General features: G+C 35.0%; 1 protein-coding gene across 1 annotated transcript in view; it reads left to right on the forward strand.

The window, feature by feature from the left end:
- EYS (eyes shut homolog) overlaps positions 1-19,537 on the forward strand; it is a 1,424,867-nt gene that overhangs the window by 876,245 nt on the left and 529,085 nt on the right. The window contains exons 24-25 of the mRNA XM_058554077.1: positions 9,352-9,542; positions 13,824-13,915. Coding sequence (XP_058410060.1) covers positions 9,352-9,542; positions 13,824-13,915 — 283 coding nt within the window. The remainder of the gene's footprint in view (positions 1-9,351; positions 9,543-13,823; positions 13,916-19,537) is intronic.

Raw genomic sequence — 19,537 nt, forward strand, 5'->3', positions numbered from 1 at the left:
GATCATTTGGTTGTGTTGGATAAGGGATAGCATTGGTAAGAGCATTTGTATTTTACTGGAAATTATCAAACAGTACACATCAGCAATTAGTTTTTAGACCTTGTTAAGTTGCTACTTTATTCCCAAATGTATTATGAGCAACCATTAGAGTCTGAATCTGATGGCTTCTGATGAATATACATTGTGACATGACTACTGAATTTTTATCCATATTTTGTCCCCTAGAGTCTCTTATGATGATACTCATTGAACATACATTTTTATATGTTTTCTTATTGCTAATCTTATAAATAGAAAATGTAATTTGTCAGAATCATAAAAAAATAAATATAAAGATTTATCAGCGTTGAAACAATGGATCCTTCCTAAATTTGCATGAGAGTGCTTCAGGAGACTGCTAGAGCCCGGGAGCAACAGGAAAATCCTGAGTCACTCAATTTGTTTTCTCTGTAAACTAGTTGGTCAAGGGGATGAAAAACTTAAGAAAGTAAGGAAGGTTCCCGGTGCTGCCACATTCTCATTTCTCTGTGGAAATGTATTTTCCTCATCAAATTATGTTTTAAGTAGCAAGTAGATTCCAGCCTACCTATAAAACCCCATATAACTTTTAATATTCCTTAAACATTAAACAGCAGATGGAGGAGAAGGAAAAATTATACGAGTCATCTCATAGATTAAATATAACTTAATTTCAAAGTACTTTTATTAATTAAGTATTTTTTGTAAACTAGCTAAGAGCTCAACAATTATTTATAAACTAAGAAAAAAAGCAATGCTCAAACACTAGATTATAAGGACTTTGGAGCCCACTGGAAAGTGGGGCACTGTTTGTACATTCAGTGATACTAATCATTACACTGCTCTCTTACGTTACAGAGAACCTAAGAATTCAGTATGAGCATCCACAGTGGACCTCTTACAAATGAGTAATTTTTAAAGAATTGTGTAGGGGAGGAAGAAATATTCCCCTATCCTCGAGGTTCTTCTGGCTTGTCTAAGAGTTAAATTGACATGAGACAGAATAACAGGAGAAAATCAAACAGAGTTTAATAACATGTGCACATGGGAAAAACCCAAGAAAACTGAGTAACTCGCCAAAATGGCTGAAGCTACCACCTTAAACACCATCTTCAGCTAAAGACAAAGGAGGATGTTTGGGGTAGTTGTTTAGGACTTCAAGCAGTTCACAAGGAAGTGGAAAAGCGAATGTTGATAAACAAATTTTTGCCACATCTTGCAAAGACATTGAGACATGGGGAGGATTTTGATTAAATGGGCCTTGCTAGGTTCCTCCATGTCTACCATTATAGACCTCCATGTATACCTCCATGTATACCACTATCTGTAATGACAGCTGCTTCCTGAAACAGGACTTTTTTTTTAAAGATTTTATTTATTTATTTATTTTTCCCCCCCAAAGCCCCAGTAGACAGCCGTATGTCGTAGCTGTACATCCTTCCAGCTGCTGTATGTGGGACGCGGCCTCAGCATGGCCAGAGAAGCGGTGCGTCGGCGCGAGCCCGGGATTCGAACCTGGGCCGCCAGCAGTGGAGCGCACGCACCCAACCGCTAAGCCACGGGGCCCGCCCGTGAAACAGGACTTTTATCTTAAATTCTTTTAGGCACTTAGGGGGAAGGTCAAAGTTTCTTTCTGAGTCTTTTGTTCTTAAAAATAATCAAGCAAAAGAGACACAGTTTGAGGTGGTAAATTCTGTCCCACATTTGCAGCCACCATATATTGAAAATAATGGATAAGCAGCCCATTCATGCAGAATAAAACTGGTATTAAAGAACATGTGCTTTGTTGAAAGAAGCCCATTTCTGAGACCTGTGATCAAATTACTTTGATCAAATTACCTTCCCTAAGCCTCAGTTTCTCAGATAAAAATATAGGGTTCATAAGAACATTGGCCTTCCACACTTCCCAGATTGAAGTGAGAATCAAGTCAGAGGATGCATGTAAAGGTGTTAACAGTAAAGGACAATGTAATATGCATTATCAGTATTAGTAAAATTTACAGCTTTAATTTAGTTTTGTTCATATATTTTACTCCCATAAACAGGTAAAACAAATAAAAATGTAAGCTGCTCTTACAATAATGGGAACGGAGGGCACTTCTGGGTCTCACGGCAATCCCATTACACACCACCCTGGAATCCTTCAGGTTCTACTCAGATCTGCTTAGCGTGGCAATACCGTGTGCTTCAGACCTTTCCAAATACATGCTTCAGAACAATGGAGAGCATATGCATGCAGCAACTACTTTAAAAATAATTTTTTGTTATAAAATCTTTCTGTTTCATTGTAGGAGTTTCTTTCCCCAATACGGACTGAGCAAATTTTTTATCTAGCAATCCCACATATATTATGACAGAACAACCTTGTTATTGCCATTGTATTGATGAGGAAACTGAGAGGCTCGAGGAGGTTAAAAGATTTATCCAAGATCCCATGATTTTAGGTGATAAAGTGTATAGTTAAACCCAGGAGTTCTTAATAAAATTAAATCTGTTGTCATTACAAGTTCATAATAGGTGCCACCCTAGTTTTACAGGTAAAGATGGGGAGTAGAGAAGTGAAGTGGCTTCTCTAAGGTGACAGAGTAAGTGACCAAATTAAATCTAAAACTAGATCTCCTTGCAAGTCACTGCTTTGTCTACTATAACATTGATTTCTAATCAGTACATTAAATGAAATCTTTGTAATTATTTTAGGATGTTATACAATTCACAATTTTATAGTTTTAATGACAAGTAAACAGAAACACTTCCAGAGATTAGAAATGGAAATTCACTTTGCCCAATTTAATTAATGAAGCTAAGCAAAATTTTAGTATGAAAAGTGAAAATTCAAAGGCAATCTCAATCATCAGCATAGATGAAAATACCCTAAACACGACTTCTTGCAAATGAAATCCATATATGTACACACATTATAAGCAAATGGGATTTATTTCTGGGATAAAACAAAGATTTAATATTAGAATATCAAAGTTATTCACAATATAATCATATCAATAAGTGAAAAAATGATAAAATTTAATATTAAGTTCTGCTAAAAATTTCAGCAAACTACAGAATAGAAGGAAAATTCCTTAATGAGTTAAAAGAGATCACTTATAAAAGAAAAGCAAAACACTATGCTCAAAGGTGAAAATTTAAAAGCCTTCCCTGCAAAATCAAAATAAGAAAAAGAATCTCATTATCATTATTTCAGTTCAGTGTTTTTTCTGATGGTCCTAGGCAATGCAATAAGATAGTTTAAGAATTAGAAACAAAAGAAAGAAAAATCTCATTACTCACAGAGGATATATAGTATTATTAAAAATAGGAGAGTTCAGCAAGGTTTCTCAGTATCCAACAGTCGTTGCATTTCAACATACCAACGTAATGAGTTAAATGTATAATTCACAAAAAAACTATCTAAAATAGCAACAAGTTTATAAGGTTTCTAGAAGATAATCTAAGAAAATATGCACATGACCTTTATGAATAAAAGTTATGAAACTATATTAAAAATGTTTTAGAAGCCCTAGTAAAATGGAGACATATACCATGTCCATGTATAGGAAGATAAAGTATCACAAAGATATCAATTACTCACAATTTTTTTCTATAAAATCAATTGAATTCAAGTCAATTTCTAATAAGAGTTTTTATCTAATTTAATAGGATGTTTGCACATGTAACTGATTCCAGTATTTATATCAAAAGGTATGGGGAAAACAGAAAGCAACAATATACTCTCCGTGTTTAATACTTCATACTTCTATGAAGTATTATTATTTCTATGAAGTATTATTTCTATGAAGGAAAGAAAGCAATACGTAGGACTTGCCGTATCCAATATCAAGACTTATCGTGAAGCTATACTAATTAAGTCAGTGTCTGATTGGCTTGGGGTTGACCACTTTTCCAATGGAACCGGATAATTATCCTGCAAACAGACTCCATGTACAGGAAGGCTGTTGCACGACAGAACTGGTAATGCAGGTGAGGATAAGATAACTGCTCTCTAAGTGACCTGGAGTAATTGGTCTTCCACATTTTAACAGAGAAAGAAAGAGTTGGAAAGATTCTATACAGAGTAAATACTAAGCGATTCTGTCATAGGCAACTGGCAGCATAGATGTTTTTAACGAGTGGCGTGATTTGATTTGTATTTGAAGTTACTTCCTATCCTTACAGGTGCCTATTAAAGCAATTTTCCATGATAATCTATTTCCATTTGCTGGTGAAAGGAAAATGTTGCGATCATAGGCGTTGTGCTTCCTTTCAAAAAGATTGTTAATTGCTTTCAGAAAAAAATTTATTCAACTGTTTGACTAGTTCTCTCTCAGCTTTTCTTGCAATCATCTATTTTCTTAAAATCTGTCTCTGTAGCTCATATTTATTACACATTTCCTTTGGCAACACCGAGGAGTCTCTGCCAGTCTTAAACTGCGTACTCTGGTTTTCATATTGTTTGTTTTGTAAACGTATTTTTTTTGCGTTATATGATTAATAGTTGTTCTATAAATTGGGTCATTGCTTACAGTCTGTGGACTAATCAATGTATGAAAATCTATGACAGAAATAAATATTTCATACTTTATTTTGAAATATGCTTGGTTCCTACAAAAGCGTTTTCAAATGGTATAAATCTGTAAATTGCCCGGAAAAATAATCAGCATTTTAAGAAGCCTGAGTAAAGTATTTAACAAAACCTAGCATATAGTAAACAGTGGATAAATGTTCATTTTCTTCCCTTCTCCTGCTTTGTTAGGAGATATTAAGCTAATTGAGATGAATTTAAATGGATTATGTAAAGTTGGATTTTAAGGTGATTTAAACACAATTTGTCAAACATAGAAGTATGAAGTATTAAACATGGAGAGTATTTTGTAATGATAAAATCCAAGCTCCTCTTTCTAGAAATAATACAAATGAAGAGAACCAAGTCACAGAGAGTTTCTGCAGCTAATACATGGTTGCTCTCCCTTTTACTGATAGAATCAAAAATCAAGACAACATAGGTTTCTTTTTTTTTTTTTAAAGATTTTATTTATTTATTTTCCCCCCAAAGCCCCAGCAGATAGCTGTATGTCACAGCTGCACATCCTTCCAGTTGCTGTATGTGGGACGCGGCCTCAGCATGGCCGGAGAAGCGGTGCATCAGTGCGCGCCTGGGATCCGAACCTGGGCCGCCAGCAGCGGAGTGCGCGCACCTAACCGCTAAGCCACAGGGCCGGCCCAAGACAATGTAGGTTTCTTAAGAAACAGTCTAGTAAATCTTCCGATATGAATTATATTTATGTGTTATTCTTACAGTCTTTTCTCACATTAATACTTCATTTAACAGAAAATTTTGCAAACACACGCACATATCACAAATATCTAGTATTATTTCCTAGAGATCACTTCCAAGACACATGAAATAAATAAAAGACCGTTTTGCATTTTAGTTGTGGATTATTTCTTCACATTTAGCTAGTAATACATCCTCCAGAGAGCAATATATAATCACTCTTTCAATGATAAATCAGATTACACTGATATCGACAATAATCTACTACAAGTAGGATTAAATAATATATGTCCTTCATTTACACTATCCAGTCGTTACAGAGTCATTATCAGACTATCAATCTTGTAGAAAAGCTTGGTATTGAATTATTCTGTTGTAGGATTCCAACTTTCACGTTCAATCTTGTGTATAGAACACTAACTATAAAAACGCCTCTGTTCTTTAAAATCTATTTAGTATTTTATGTTCTGCTGGTCAATAAACCAAAAAATGTCTCAAGCTAAGAAAGCATTAGCTTTTCTAACTATGTATTTGTTTTATTAAAAGGAAAATGTGCTATTGGAGTAATTGCTCATAACTTATCAAAGAATTGAATATTACGCACATTCGTTTTATTTTGTTTGTTCTAATTTAAATATTTATTTATTTATGCCTCAACCTGTATTGTTAATTTTTTTCTAAAGTATATTCATTTTATTATTCTTCTAATATATTTAAAACCTTTCTTTGTGCAGTAGGGGAGGGCAAGGTTATTGACTCCTGATTTTTCACTAAAATAGCTTTGAAGTTTTCTTTATCCTCATGCAATGGGAGTGACTATGGATCAATATGCACTGAAAATTCAAATTATTATGTGTCAAAAAAAATTGGCAACTGCCCATCTAGCAAAAACAACCAAATTTCAGATAAATTTTTTAGTGGCTAGATTCATTCTCATACTCAGTACATGCTATTAGAGGGGAAGGCAAGAGCTACCTCTCAGAAGGGGAGGCAGAAGCAGGAAGGTCGAGATGGAAGCTAAAGTCTCTAGCTTGGATGTGTAATTGAGCCCTTTGTGTCTTCGAAACTGACAGTCAGAGATTAGCCAGGAAATAAGGCATGAATCTGGGGAAATACCAGGATTAGATTTTGAAGTATTCTTCCCAACAGAATACCAATTTTTTCCGCTATGAACCCATCCCCACAGGTCTCAGTGGAAATTGACCCCTTGCTCATCTCCAGTGGAAGACTTCACTGATGACCCAGTTCTAGCCAGTTAACTGCTAAGAAAAGTTCACTGTACACATGGGAAAGTTCTTCCTTCCTCTTTTGAAAATATAAGACACTGAGTGACTGGACATGAATGAGGAAGGATGTCATTGAAACTGCCACTGGCCTCCATATTAGAATTAAGAGAGAAGCAAGTCTCAGATTAAAGCTCATCATGTGAATAGCAGAATGGAGAGACAGAAGAAATCTGGATCTTTTATGAGGAGCCAGCTGAGCCTACGCATACACAAACATCCATCTGAAAGCCCACGCTAATCTTGAACTTCATTTTATTTATGCCATTAAATTTCTTTTTGGTGAAGCTGCTTTGAATTTGGCTTTCTGGTTATTTGTTCCAAAAGCATACAAACAGATTCAGAGGTATCATTATAATACAAGGACATACAATTCAGATAAAGATTCTTCTATTTAGAAAAACGAAAACTGAAAGGCAGGAACTTATAATTTAATTCTAGATAATGAAAAATATATAGAATTATTATTTTACTCTAGCCCATCATTTCTGGAAATAGTCTCTACACTTTCCTTTACAAAACTAGTATATGCTTCCTAACACCATTCTTTTTATTTCATTAAGATTTTTGCTAAGGGAGATGAAAAATAAAATCTGTATTCATGCATTTGAATAGAAAACATTTACAAATACGGTTGAACACTTTATACAAAATATTTCCTGATTTTTTATCCAGACATACCAGAATGTAATTTTCCAAGCACATTCAGACAAAAGCAACTGTATTTTCCACAAGAGATAGTAAGTGGTTTCACATGCTTAAGAAAATCAGGCACTTGGGATAGAAGGATGAACCAAACGTCTATGGCTCTTGACCTCGTGTAGCTTACAATCGAGTGCATGCGTGAGTTTTTATACAGAGCACTAGTCATGTGATCATAAAGCCACTTAATTTTAAAAAATTTATTCCGTAAAAACACATATCTTAAAATAATGAAATTAAAAGAGTTTTTGAATTAGCTATTGTCAGTTGGACAATATATTTCTTTCTAAAGCATTTAAAAATATATAGTAGTTTCTTTATTTCACCAACGTTATGCATATTCACGTTGTAATGTTAGTTTTTGTCTGAAAATATTTTATGCTCTTTCAAATTTTGAACTTTAAATCAAATGGATATTTGTCTCCCTTTCCAATTCATTCAAATAAATGGCCGAAACCTTTTCAAATTATTTAATGTTGTCTGAAATCCTATTGTTCTGTGCCTTCAACATCATCATTAAAACTCTACAAGGAAGGAGTATCTGTCTATATCACGTAACAACTAAAACAATTAGAATGTCAAAATTGAAAGCATGTTGTTAATATTTTCAATCTTTGAGCCACTTTCATTCATGAATTTCTTAATTAAAAAATATACTTTTATGTCTACAAAGCACGAACTTTTACTGGCAGTATTTTGAACCTTCTTATTTCTAGTTAAAAGGGAAAAATTTCTTTGAGGTTTAGCTGATTATTTCCTTAGAGTTTTTTGCAAGTTTGAAAATTTAGCACAATGAGAATTTCTATAGCTTTATTGAAAATTTAAAATAAGAAAAATACTCCACGTAGAATATAAACTTTGTTGAAGTTTTAAAGTACGGATTTAAGAAAGAGGATTATCTTATGATGTACAGCAAACTGGAACTCACATGGTTTCATGAATAATCTCTTCTATTAATTGTACAAGAATAAACAATTTGGAAGTTTTAAAGAAGAGAGAGTTTGTGTGTGTGTGCAGACTTGTTTTTCTTCTGATTCTAATGTGGTGGTTAGCGGTAGGAACAGAGGGAGGAAGTGAAAGAAAGGAGATATTGAAATCAATTGTTACAAGAATATCATCAACCAGCAACAATGAATCAAGTATTCATCAAACAAAAGTAACTTTTAATAATATATAAAGTAATTAACAACAGAGAAATAAGCTAACTAAGTTTCATCAATCATATATTTATAAATTTAAGAAATTAAATTCAAAGTATTTTGCTCAAAATGTCTCCATATTTTACTCAAAGATTAAGACTAATAAAAATATAATTATTCAGAGGCAAAAGAAAAAGAAAGAATGAGAGATAGATTTTTTTTTTTTTTTGTGAGGAAGATTGTCCGTGAACTGACATCTGTCACCAATCTTCCTCTTTTTGCTTGAGGAAGATTGTCCCTGAGCTAACATCTGTACCAATATTCCTCTACTTTGTATGTGGGATGCGCCACAGAGTGGCTTGACGAGCGATGTGTAGGTCCATGCCTGGGATCCAAACCGGCGAACCCCAGGCCACTGGAGTGAAGCACTTGAATTTAACTATTACGCCACTGTGCCAGCCCTGAAAGAGATGTTTTTTAAGAAGCTCAGACAATACAGTGTTGCTAGGAAAGGGTGACAATTCCTTTACTTCCCAATAATCTCCATCATCCCTCAAAAACCACCCGATCAAATTAACAATAATGGCATAAATCATAATTTTGTACCAACATATTATACATGCAGTGAATAAGGACATCTTTAGAAAATGTTCCTCTCTCTGTAGACCTGTAACCTAAAATCCATGTAAAAACACTGTTGAAGATTGATCATCTAGACTTCCCTGCCTTCCAATGAGATTTGGTCATGAAGCCCCCAATACACAGAAATTATGACAAACCACTGTGACTATGGCAAAGCAAATAGGTGCCCTGGCTTGTAACAGGCAGAAGAGTCAGGTATGAGCCATTTCAGAAAACATTATTCTAATGTTAACAATGTGAAGCTCAACTACTGAACGTTCAGTTCCACCTAAATTGTAGTTTCTTTCTGTCTCCACAGATTTCAGCTGTGTTTGTTATTATGGAGATTCCTATCTAGAATTTCGGGATGTGTTTTTAAATCCACAAAACAACATCTCCCTAGAATTTCAGACTTCCAGCTCCGATGGACTCCTGCTCTATATCCAGCAAGACTCAAATTCAGTAGATGCATTTTTTATTCAATTATTCATTGAAAATGGTACTTTAAAGGTAAGTCATTAAATTTATTTAATTCAAAGTAAATTTTAGGAAGTTGTTCTGATTCTCCGCTTTAGTAGTTATTGTCAAAATAAAATTTAAGCATAAATATGTCTTTCACACTCACTACCAGGTTATGTTCTGTTTTTGTAACTGCTTCCTGTTCAGTATTTGTACATCAAAATAGTGTATACTTTGAATAGCTTTAATTCTCTTCTTTTCTCTATATTTTTAATTTTTCTTCCACTTTTATGCTTCCTAATTTCCCAATGACATTAATTGCTACCATTTTTTACACCTTTAGTGGCACATATGATCTGGGAACCCCTGGGGAACCCCAAGATTCTTTCGGAGGGTCCTTAAGGGAAAAACTGTCTTCAATAATAATATTAAGATGTTATTTCCCTTTTTCATTCTCATTCTCATAAGTGTATAGTGGCGTTTTCCGGAGGCCACATGACATGGATGATGTCATCCCTTTGGTCACTAATGTAATGCGTCCTTGTGTATTTTTGTGTTTTAAAAATGTGTGTTTTAATTTTTAGTATTATAAATATTGATAGACAGAACCCAGTAAACAAATTCTTTGAGATCCTAAATAATTTTTAAGAGCACAAAGAGATTCTGAGATCAAAAAATTTGAGAATACTGACTTGACATTTGGCAGTCTTTATAACAACCTCTTTTAAAATTCCAAGATTACACAGCTAATAAAGACCAAATTTTGAATTGAAAGTGCATGCTCTTTCCCCAACACCATTCTACCTTAACAAATCACCTCATATTCCTGTTCTAAATACCCAGATTAAAGAAGTCATTAAAATCATCACTGCAATAAGGTAATTAGCTCAACACAGTCTAATATATGAAACATAACCATATTTTTATCTACTATTCCTTTAATGATGTGATTTAAATATAATGAAAGGGCAAGGTATACCTTATAATTTAAATAAGTCAAGTTATACCAGTTTGATTTTCTTCAAGTACTTGTCTTTCTTAAGTAATATAACACATACAAATAATTTAGTACAATGTCTGATATCATAAATGTCAACCAGATGTAGCAGATTAGTAATAGTAGCAGTATTTTTATTCATTCTTCTGTGTGTTCACTCATTCATTGAACATTTATCTATCACCAGTCACTTTGCCAGGTTCTGAGGATTCAATGGTAAATAAGACACACCTTGTTCTCCTCATATTGCTTCCAATTGATTACAGATAATAAGAACAGATGAAACTGGAACAGGAAAAGAGAATCAGGTAGTGAATAGAATACTATAACGAATCATCAAACATCAGTCTGGCCCTTTAAGATAAAGTTTGCTGATCCCTGCTCTACAGCCTTTTCCTCAATAAGACTAGGAATTTCCATTAGTCTTATAATAAGCAGAAAAAACATAAAGACCAAAGGTAAGAAATTATAAAGCATACGCAATATCAAGCATTAGTCACGGTCTGCATGCTTCCCCCAGCACATTTCTCTGCTGCTGACGCTATAACTGAGCGTCTAACTCAGCTGGTTCCTCCCACCGCTGTGGGCCTCTCCTATCAGAGACATTGTGGGGAATTATCAGAGACTTGTAGAAATTGTGGGTGAAAATACTTTGTGAAATAATGGATTACAGAGACTCCTTTCACTTTCAAGTGGATAAAAATAAATTCATGATAGGTTGAACCAAGACATTTAGGAATTATAAAGCTGTAATGGGTGAAGAGTGGTGTAGAATTTCTTTCCCTTAGGTTTCATGACAAAGAAAGGATATATATTGATATGTCTGGAACAATAATTACTATCGTTTATTGAATTGCAATTATGTGTCAGCCTCCATCTTAAGAAAATTTATTAAGATCATGGATTCTGGAGCTAGACTGTCAGAGTTTGAATCCCAGCTCTGCCCCTTACAAGCTTTGACACCTTGCAAGTCACTTAAGAACTTTGTGCTTAAAATTCCTCACTTGTAAAGCGAGGGTAATATAAGTTGTGAGGTTTAAATTAGTAAATGAATAACTGTTGTGAAGTAAATGTAACACAATGAGTAGCTAAGTAAAGGCATATGGACACAGAAGAATGCCTGGCCCGTATTAATCAAATGTGAAGGTCAGGTGTATTCTCTTTGCATCTCACAAAGATCCTGCAGACAAGAGGAGGCTCTCAGAGAGCTTGGTATTACACATGCTCTTCGAACTCTTTTAAGGATAATGGATCAGGAATTTTTACTCTTTGTGTCAATCCAAAATCCATGTTCTTTCCAAACTCACATTACTGCTTCCTTGTAACAATTCAAGGGAAACTTCAGCGTTATTCTATCTTTATGATTTTAAGATTTTCCTTCTTCCACTATGATTTGCAAGACTATGCTCCAATTTCATCATCTATTTTAAAAGTATAATCATATGAGGAATGCATTTACACTGCAATTTTCACAAAAAGATGTATTTATGGTTGAAATTTTACAGTGATCATCATGTAAGACCTATTCAAATTTTAGAAATGCAGAATTGTTAGTCAAATGTTTTTCAGAAAATTTTAAAGTTTAATATATCAAACTTAATTTTTAAAACTATTTCATTGGTTCTTTCTAATAACAATGTGCTAAGTAGATACATCCACTATTGGGACTCAAATATCAGACCCCCACTTATTAGCTGTGTAACAAATCACTATGCCTCCCTGGCTGGGAGCAAATCCCTTCAGTTTCCACCTCTGAATAATGGAGATAATCAAAGGATAATACCTACTTCATAGATGTCTGTGGCTTTTTTGTTTTGTTTTGTAAGGAAGCAATTAGTTGACACTTGTGAAACACTTTCAAAATCCATGATACAGAGTAATCACTTAATAACAGTAGCTGTTATTTGTATACATATCATAAAGGAGCTATTTATAATAAAATTAAAAATTCAAGTAAAATTAATAGAATTATCCATTAAATATTTTATATATGTTTAATTTTGACATCCCTGAAGATAATAGGAATTAATAAGACTTGGTAGTACCTGAAAAATAATTTTCGGATATATTTGAACAAATTAAGGATACTACCCCACACACATGCATGCATACATTGTTGGTCAGTAAGTTATCATTTAAGCTTAAATAACCATCTTAACTAACAACATAGATTTCTGAGTGTTATACATAAGAAATAGCTAAATTATTATCCATGCTGTCAAAAATATTAAATGTACTCTCTGGTCACCTTTTTTGCTTCTTGGACGCAGTATAAAAATTCAATAAACACTGACTTTCCCATAGTTACACATGGCTTGAGAAGAATGTTTAGCCAAATGTTATGCAACTGATTTTCCTGCAAAGCGCATATAGGTGTATTTGTTTTTGGAAATCTCAATGCTGTTTAACATATTCCTTAAAGGGAACATGCAGTAGATAATGTTATAAAAGAAAGGAACCTTTTGCCATGGCCAAATATTTTTAAAAATTAAAATATGTAGCATTGTATTTACCTATATTTGTTATTTGGACTACATGTGGCAAGATTTATATGTGTGTCAATTTAGTACAGCTGGACGCATAAGAGTTAGGAAATACTATGCAATTATTTTTTTTTAACTCATACATGGGTTACGGATCTCTTGTAGATAACGATAAAGACGATAAAGCACCTTTACGGGAAAGAATACCCGCAACATAACCGATAGACACTCAGGCACATGCTGTTAAGAAGACAAAGAGGCCACTGCAGCCCACTCCTGGAATTCCCAGGGGTGTCTTGTCGAGCATACCTGCTATAGACATGACTTGACCCTTTTAAAACCATAACTCAATTGGCCCAATTAGCAGTAATCCTGCAAATGGCCGTAGACCTACTTAAACCTCAGGAAACTTAGAACAAAGTTCATAATCTTTAAGTTTCCCTTCCCGTGACATTAATATCGTCCTCTAGATTGTAGTCACTGGTCTTTGCATTGCTCAGTTGCTAGTACCTAAGGAAAACTGCCAATAATGCTTGCTCCCTGCTAGCAGAAGAAGCTGCCTTTCTCAACCAGGTTCCCTAGAATACGGGAAAAGAAAGCAGAAGTGTGTGTGTGAGTGTGTGTGTGTGTACACATGCATGGTGTGTGTATATGTGTATAGTGCTTATACATTTATGTGTTTTAATTCTAGCAGTTATTAGTGGTATAACTTGAGCTGTCATTTCTCTTTTAGACTTCTTGTCCCTTCAACACAATAAAAATTTATTGGTAAATTGTAAAGTGCAATGCAAATATAAGATGTTAATTTCTCAATGAAAAACTGTTCGAGGAAAAACTTTTTTTTTTCCATAGTACCACTTTTTCTGTGCTGGTGAAGCAAAATTGAAAAGCATTAACACTACTATTAAAGTGGATGATGGACAAAAGTATACACTGCTTATCAGGTAAGATATACTTATTTTCTTTTCCACTTAATCTCGTAAGTGGCAAAGACTATTCCTCTGAGTGTTGTTCTTGCTGTTTTAAAGCAGAGATTATCCTGATTGGTATTCACATGCTCTTGTACGTGAATTAATGTTTATCAAACCATTCTGTCTTTTTTATATGTCCTAAACATCGTACTGGGGAAAGAATGTGATAAGGGTTGTATTATCAACAAACTTACATAAGCAGATTTACGAAGAAGCCATTAAAGCCTCATACTGTTTTCCACTTAGAGGAGTCATAAAAAACAAATAAACTGGTATTTATTTTGATTGGCAAAGTAAGATATATTCATCGTAGAAAATTTGGAACATCCAGAAAAACATAAAGAAAAAAATTAAAATGATCCATTGTGCCACAATCAAGATAGAATAATTAGCATATATTATTATATTTCCTAAAGCTGTGTTTGAAGGTGACTCTATCCCCAAACCCTCACCAACATCAGGTATAATTTTACCAATCTGGTAAGTGAAGACGACATTTTCCCTTAATCTGCCTTCTTTGATCTTTAGTAAGGTTTAATTTTTAATATAGATTTAATGCCTTTTTATTATGTGTTTGTCTCCCTCCACTTTTGTTTTTAATTAAGTGATGCTTTAAAACACATACCACCATCCTTATCCAGTATGTAGACCAAAATAAATTGTTTGGTTATGGCAACAGATTATTATTTAGTAAAAATAATTATCTATTTAAATCCAATAAAGAAGAAAGCAAAGAGGCCAAAACGGAGACTGAGAAAGAAGTTAAAGGAGAGGTTGTAAGGAAGTTCTATCCTCCTTAGGCCAGAACTACCCAAATCCTGAAGTCTAGAATACAGATTCCCACAGAAAATTGACCAAAAAATGGTCTGTTATCAACTACATTGAGGAAAGACTACATCACATATACCTTCCCTGCCTACTCAGAATGCACGTGAGCAATGTAAGACCTCTGAAGTCCTATTTAACAAAGTCTCACTTTCTTTGCTTAACTCAAGAGATGAGCACGGAACCATTTAACATTTTTCTTTAGCATTTTAACCTCTTGAATAACCAGTGTCAGGGGCAATGCACTTTGGGAAATGCCATCCTAGCAAGGTGATAATTTCCCTGGGCAGAGACTGCCATCATCTGGAGGGAAGGCAGGTGTATGAGCATTGGGCAGCAGTGAGAATCATATCATGAAAGATGTATTTTGGCCCCTCAAGGAAACAAAAAGACAGACAAGAGGTGAGGGGAGAGATAGAGGGGACCCCAGGGAAGCTGTTCTGGCATGTGCGTGTTGATGAAGAGTTAAAAAATAAATGAGAACACGGTAGTCATAGTTACAGTTTATTAAACACCAATTGTGTGTCGAGTAGTAATGCTATTACATATATGAATTTATTTGTTTCTAAGGACAATTCTAATTATTATCTACATTTTCCAGATGCAAAACTGAGAGAGAGAGATTAAATACAGAAAACGACAGTGAGAAAGCAGCACAGTGCCAAGGCTACTCTTACTCCAAAACCTACGAAAAGGTTTTAAGTCACAGGCCCTATGACCTATGCTGTAGAAACATAATGTAATTTGATGTCTTATTTTCTCCTACCCTAAAAGAACTGCTGTATGTCCAAGATAAGATAAAGATAAGAATTATGAATGACCTGCTCAGGAAAAAAATTAACAGCATCAAGAATAATATTAATTAGCACACATTCAAGAACTATCATGTATCTAATCATCATAAAGCTCATAATGCCCACTGTGTTGGTTTGCTCAGGCTGCCATAACAAAACACCACAGACTAGTGGCTTAAACAACAGAAATTTGTGTTCTTACAATTCTGGAGGCTATAAGTCTGAGATCAAGGTATCAGTAGGATTGGTTTCTTCTGAGGCCTCTCTCCTTGGCTTGTAGATGGTCATCGTCTCCCTGTGTCTTCACGTCATATCTCTCTGTGTGTATCTGTGTCCTAATTTCCTCCTCTTAAAGGGACATCAGTCATGTTGAATTACAGCCCACCTATTGACCTCATTTTAACTTATCACCTCTTTAAAGACCTTGTCTTCAAACACAGTCACATTCTGAGGTACTGAGGGCTAGGACTTCAACATATGAATTTTGGGGGGACATAATTCAGTCTGTAACACTCATTTTTCACATTTGAAAGCAGATGCCAGAGAAGGTAGGCATCTTTCTAAAGATCACGTTGCTAGTCTGTGGGAGGGGAAGATTAGAACCCACACCTGCTGCCTCCTGACCTGATAACTTTTTCTACTATAACATGCCCAGTCTGTGTTTTAAAAGTGACAGCATGCTATTTAAAGTGTTCTTTAAAAGAAACATTACATGTAAAACATTTAAAAATCCCAAGAATACCTACTTTTCACTATCTTCATCACATGTCACTTTTAAAGATATTTAATAACAACAGTGCCGGCCCCGTGGCTTAGCGGTTAAGCGCTCGCGCTCTGCTACTGGCGGCCCGGGTTCGGATCCCAGGAGCACACCGACGCACTGCTTCTCTGGCCGTGGTGTGGCCGAGTCCCACATACAGCAACTAGCAGGATGTGCAACTAGGACGTACAACTATCTACTGGGGCTTTGGGGAGAAAAAAAGGAGGAGGATTGGCAATAGATGTTAGCTCAGAGCCGGTCTTCCTCAGCAAAAAGAGGAGGATTAGCATGGATGTTAGCTCAGGGCTGATCTTCCTTACCAAAAATAAATAAATAAATAATAAAGATATTTAACAACAACAAAAATCAACTTCATGTCTATTTTTTTTTTTTTTTTTTGCAATTTACACGCACTGGTGCTTTTTATTTTTATCCAAAAGTAGTTGAGTACCTGTCTATATCTGGTCTAAATTATCTAAATTCAGAAATATTTCTTCACAAGTCCTTGATTTGTTTGAAGTAATGGAAAATTTATAGACATATACTTTTTTCTATTATTATCGTCTATAAAGACCAAGAGTAGGGCTCCATTAATTTGAATTTTCTACACCTTTATTATATACTCCTAGGAGCAAAAAGAAAAAAAAAAAATTCAACTTGAACTCAATTCAAGAATGCTGTGGCCATAATTCTTTTGACCATGAACATACTCTGTAAAGTCAAGGTAAATGGTATGCACACATTTCACTCCCAACTCTACCCTCTTTCATCTTGTTTCTGTTGAGGGATGACATTCCCCTTGAAGATGAATATCAGAGAAACATCCTTCCTCACATGCTCTTACGGAACTGTGAGGAAAAAGAGCCCCGAGATTGCGCTTAGCCTGTGATGAAGGGCTCTCTCAGAAAGACTGAGACAAATATCCTCCGTGAAAAAGCAACTGAGCTCATTATCTCTTGGAACAAGGAAGGACAAGATGTTATGCAGAGAAGCATGGCCCTTTTTAGAAAGAAATGTGTGATTGCTTAACTTCACAAAAGCAGGAAGGAGAATATGGAGTGCTGAAATCAGGTGAAATACACACTGGCATAGTCAAGATCCTGAACGTACACATACTAAAAACTACTTTAGTGAAATAGAAATTAGCTATAGCTGTCGCTCATCTTTTAAGGAAAGGGAAAGTGAAAATGGGATGCATTTTCCCATTTTCAGTGTGGTTAGGCAGCTGAAAAACGGCATATAGGAAGTCAAGAGGGAAAACAAACACAAATAGGTATGCGTTTCTCGCCCCGCTCTTGAGCCCGGCGGGGGTATTGAAGCATGAGGGACTGAGAGAGCAAGATGGTGGTGCCTGTATTCTCCGACAAACACAAATCTGAGAGTGTGATGTTGCGCTTTATCCATGTCTGTTGGTATATTTGTAATTATTATGCATTCGTTTTATATTAATTATGTTATTAATATACCACATGTTATTTGTATTATTATAAACATCATTACATATATTACATTATCTTATCATATATTAACATATAATTATGTAATTATATAATATATTATGTATATACATACATAACATAATTACATAATATATTGCGTAATTATGTGTTAATATATTATATTATTATAATAATTGAGCTTACATTTAATATATATTATAGCATTTTCTTTTTTTTTACCCAAAGTTCTACCTAACGTCTACCTTAGTTCCTGAGAAGAGGTAGGATTTGAAATTCAAAGGTAGAAATAGATTAGGCTCTTCTGACCTCCTCAATTATGGGACTTGAAACCTTTTTTTAAGTGCCAACCAATTAAAAATACATCCCTGAATTTATAAAACTCTTCATTTGCTGTCTTAGTCTTGAGCTCTTAGTCTACATTCTGATTTGTAAGTAAATTGCATAAACTTTATCAGTTCTCCTAGAACTATCTCATGGAGAGTTGGTTGGTTTGGCCCTTTGATTAGGGATAGGCAGCTCCTACACTAAGAGCTGTACAGAACCAAATGACCTAGAACCAATGAGAACATCTTCAGTTACCCCTGAGAGAGTAATTTACCAGTTACTGTTTATGTCTAGACATGTGGACATATGCAGTAATTATGTTGAATTTTGAAAAAGAGCATGGTGGTTATATGAACTGTGAGTGAGACTTAAGAAGACTGACATGTACCCATGAAACCCACACATTAACAAATATTTTCTCATGTGATATAGAACTGGACACGAAACCTGCAACATGCTACATTATTTCTGTTAAATGATGATGAGAGTGTGTTCCTTAAGTAACAGTATCAAAGGAGGATAATAAGGAAATAATGTCTATTTGAGTGAGAATAAGGTCTGCAAATGCAGTGGCAGTGGCTTGTATAGGTCATTGAATGCCACAGTAAGAACTGTGAACTACACCATATGCAGTAGAGACCTACTGGAGAATTTTTAAGTAAGGGAGCAGATAATATGATCAAAGAAGTATTCACTTTTTTTTAATAGGGTATGCTAAGCTACAGTACACCATAGACTCAAAATTTCTGCATCTCTCCAGATCCACTCTACAATCTCTTTCTCTCTGGTCTGGTCCTCTGAAATCGACCTGCATAGATTATATTAATGGGCTCTGGTACAGGTTGAATTGTGACCCCACAAAATTTATATTTTGAAGTCTTAACCTCCAATATCTCAGAATGTGACCTGTTTTGGAGATAGAGTCTTTAAAGAGGTAATCAAGTTAAAGTGAGGTCATCATGGTGGGCCCTAATCTAATATGACCAGTATCCTTATAAAAAGGGGAAATTAGGACACAGAGAGAGACACACAGAGGGAAGATAATGTAAAACATAAGGAAAAGATGGCTATCTAAAAGCCAAGGAGAGAGACCTGGAACAGATCCTTCCCTCACAGTGCTCAGAAGGAACCAAGCCTGCCAACACTTTGATCTTGGACTTCTAGCCTGCAAAATTATGAGACAAATTTCATTTATTTAAGCCACCCAGTTTGTGGAACTTTGTTGAGGCAGCCCTGGCAACTAATACAAGCTCGCTTGTCTTCTGTGGGGTTCAATCAATGGGGAACACTGGCAGGAAATTAAATAGGCAAGCAAAGATGTCAGGGTGCATATTCCCTTGACCTTGTGTGGTGTCCCAGGGGTGTCCCAGGGGCCGGCTCAGTCCCTCTAGTGAAGATCTCCGCTCCTGGCAGATGGCCCTCTCCTCCAAGT

The sequence above is a fragment of the Diceros bicornis genome, chromosome 14, assembly GCF_020826845.1.
Source record: "Diceros bicornis minor isolate mBicDic1 chromosome 14, mDicBic1.mat.cur, whole genome shotgun sequence".
Classification (NCBI taxonomy): Eukaryota; Metazoa; Chordata; class Mammalia; order Perissodactyla; family Rhinocerotidae; genus Diceros; species Diceros bicornis.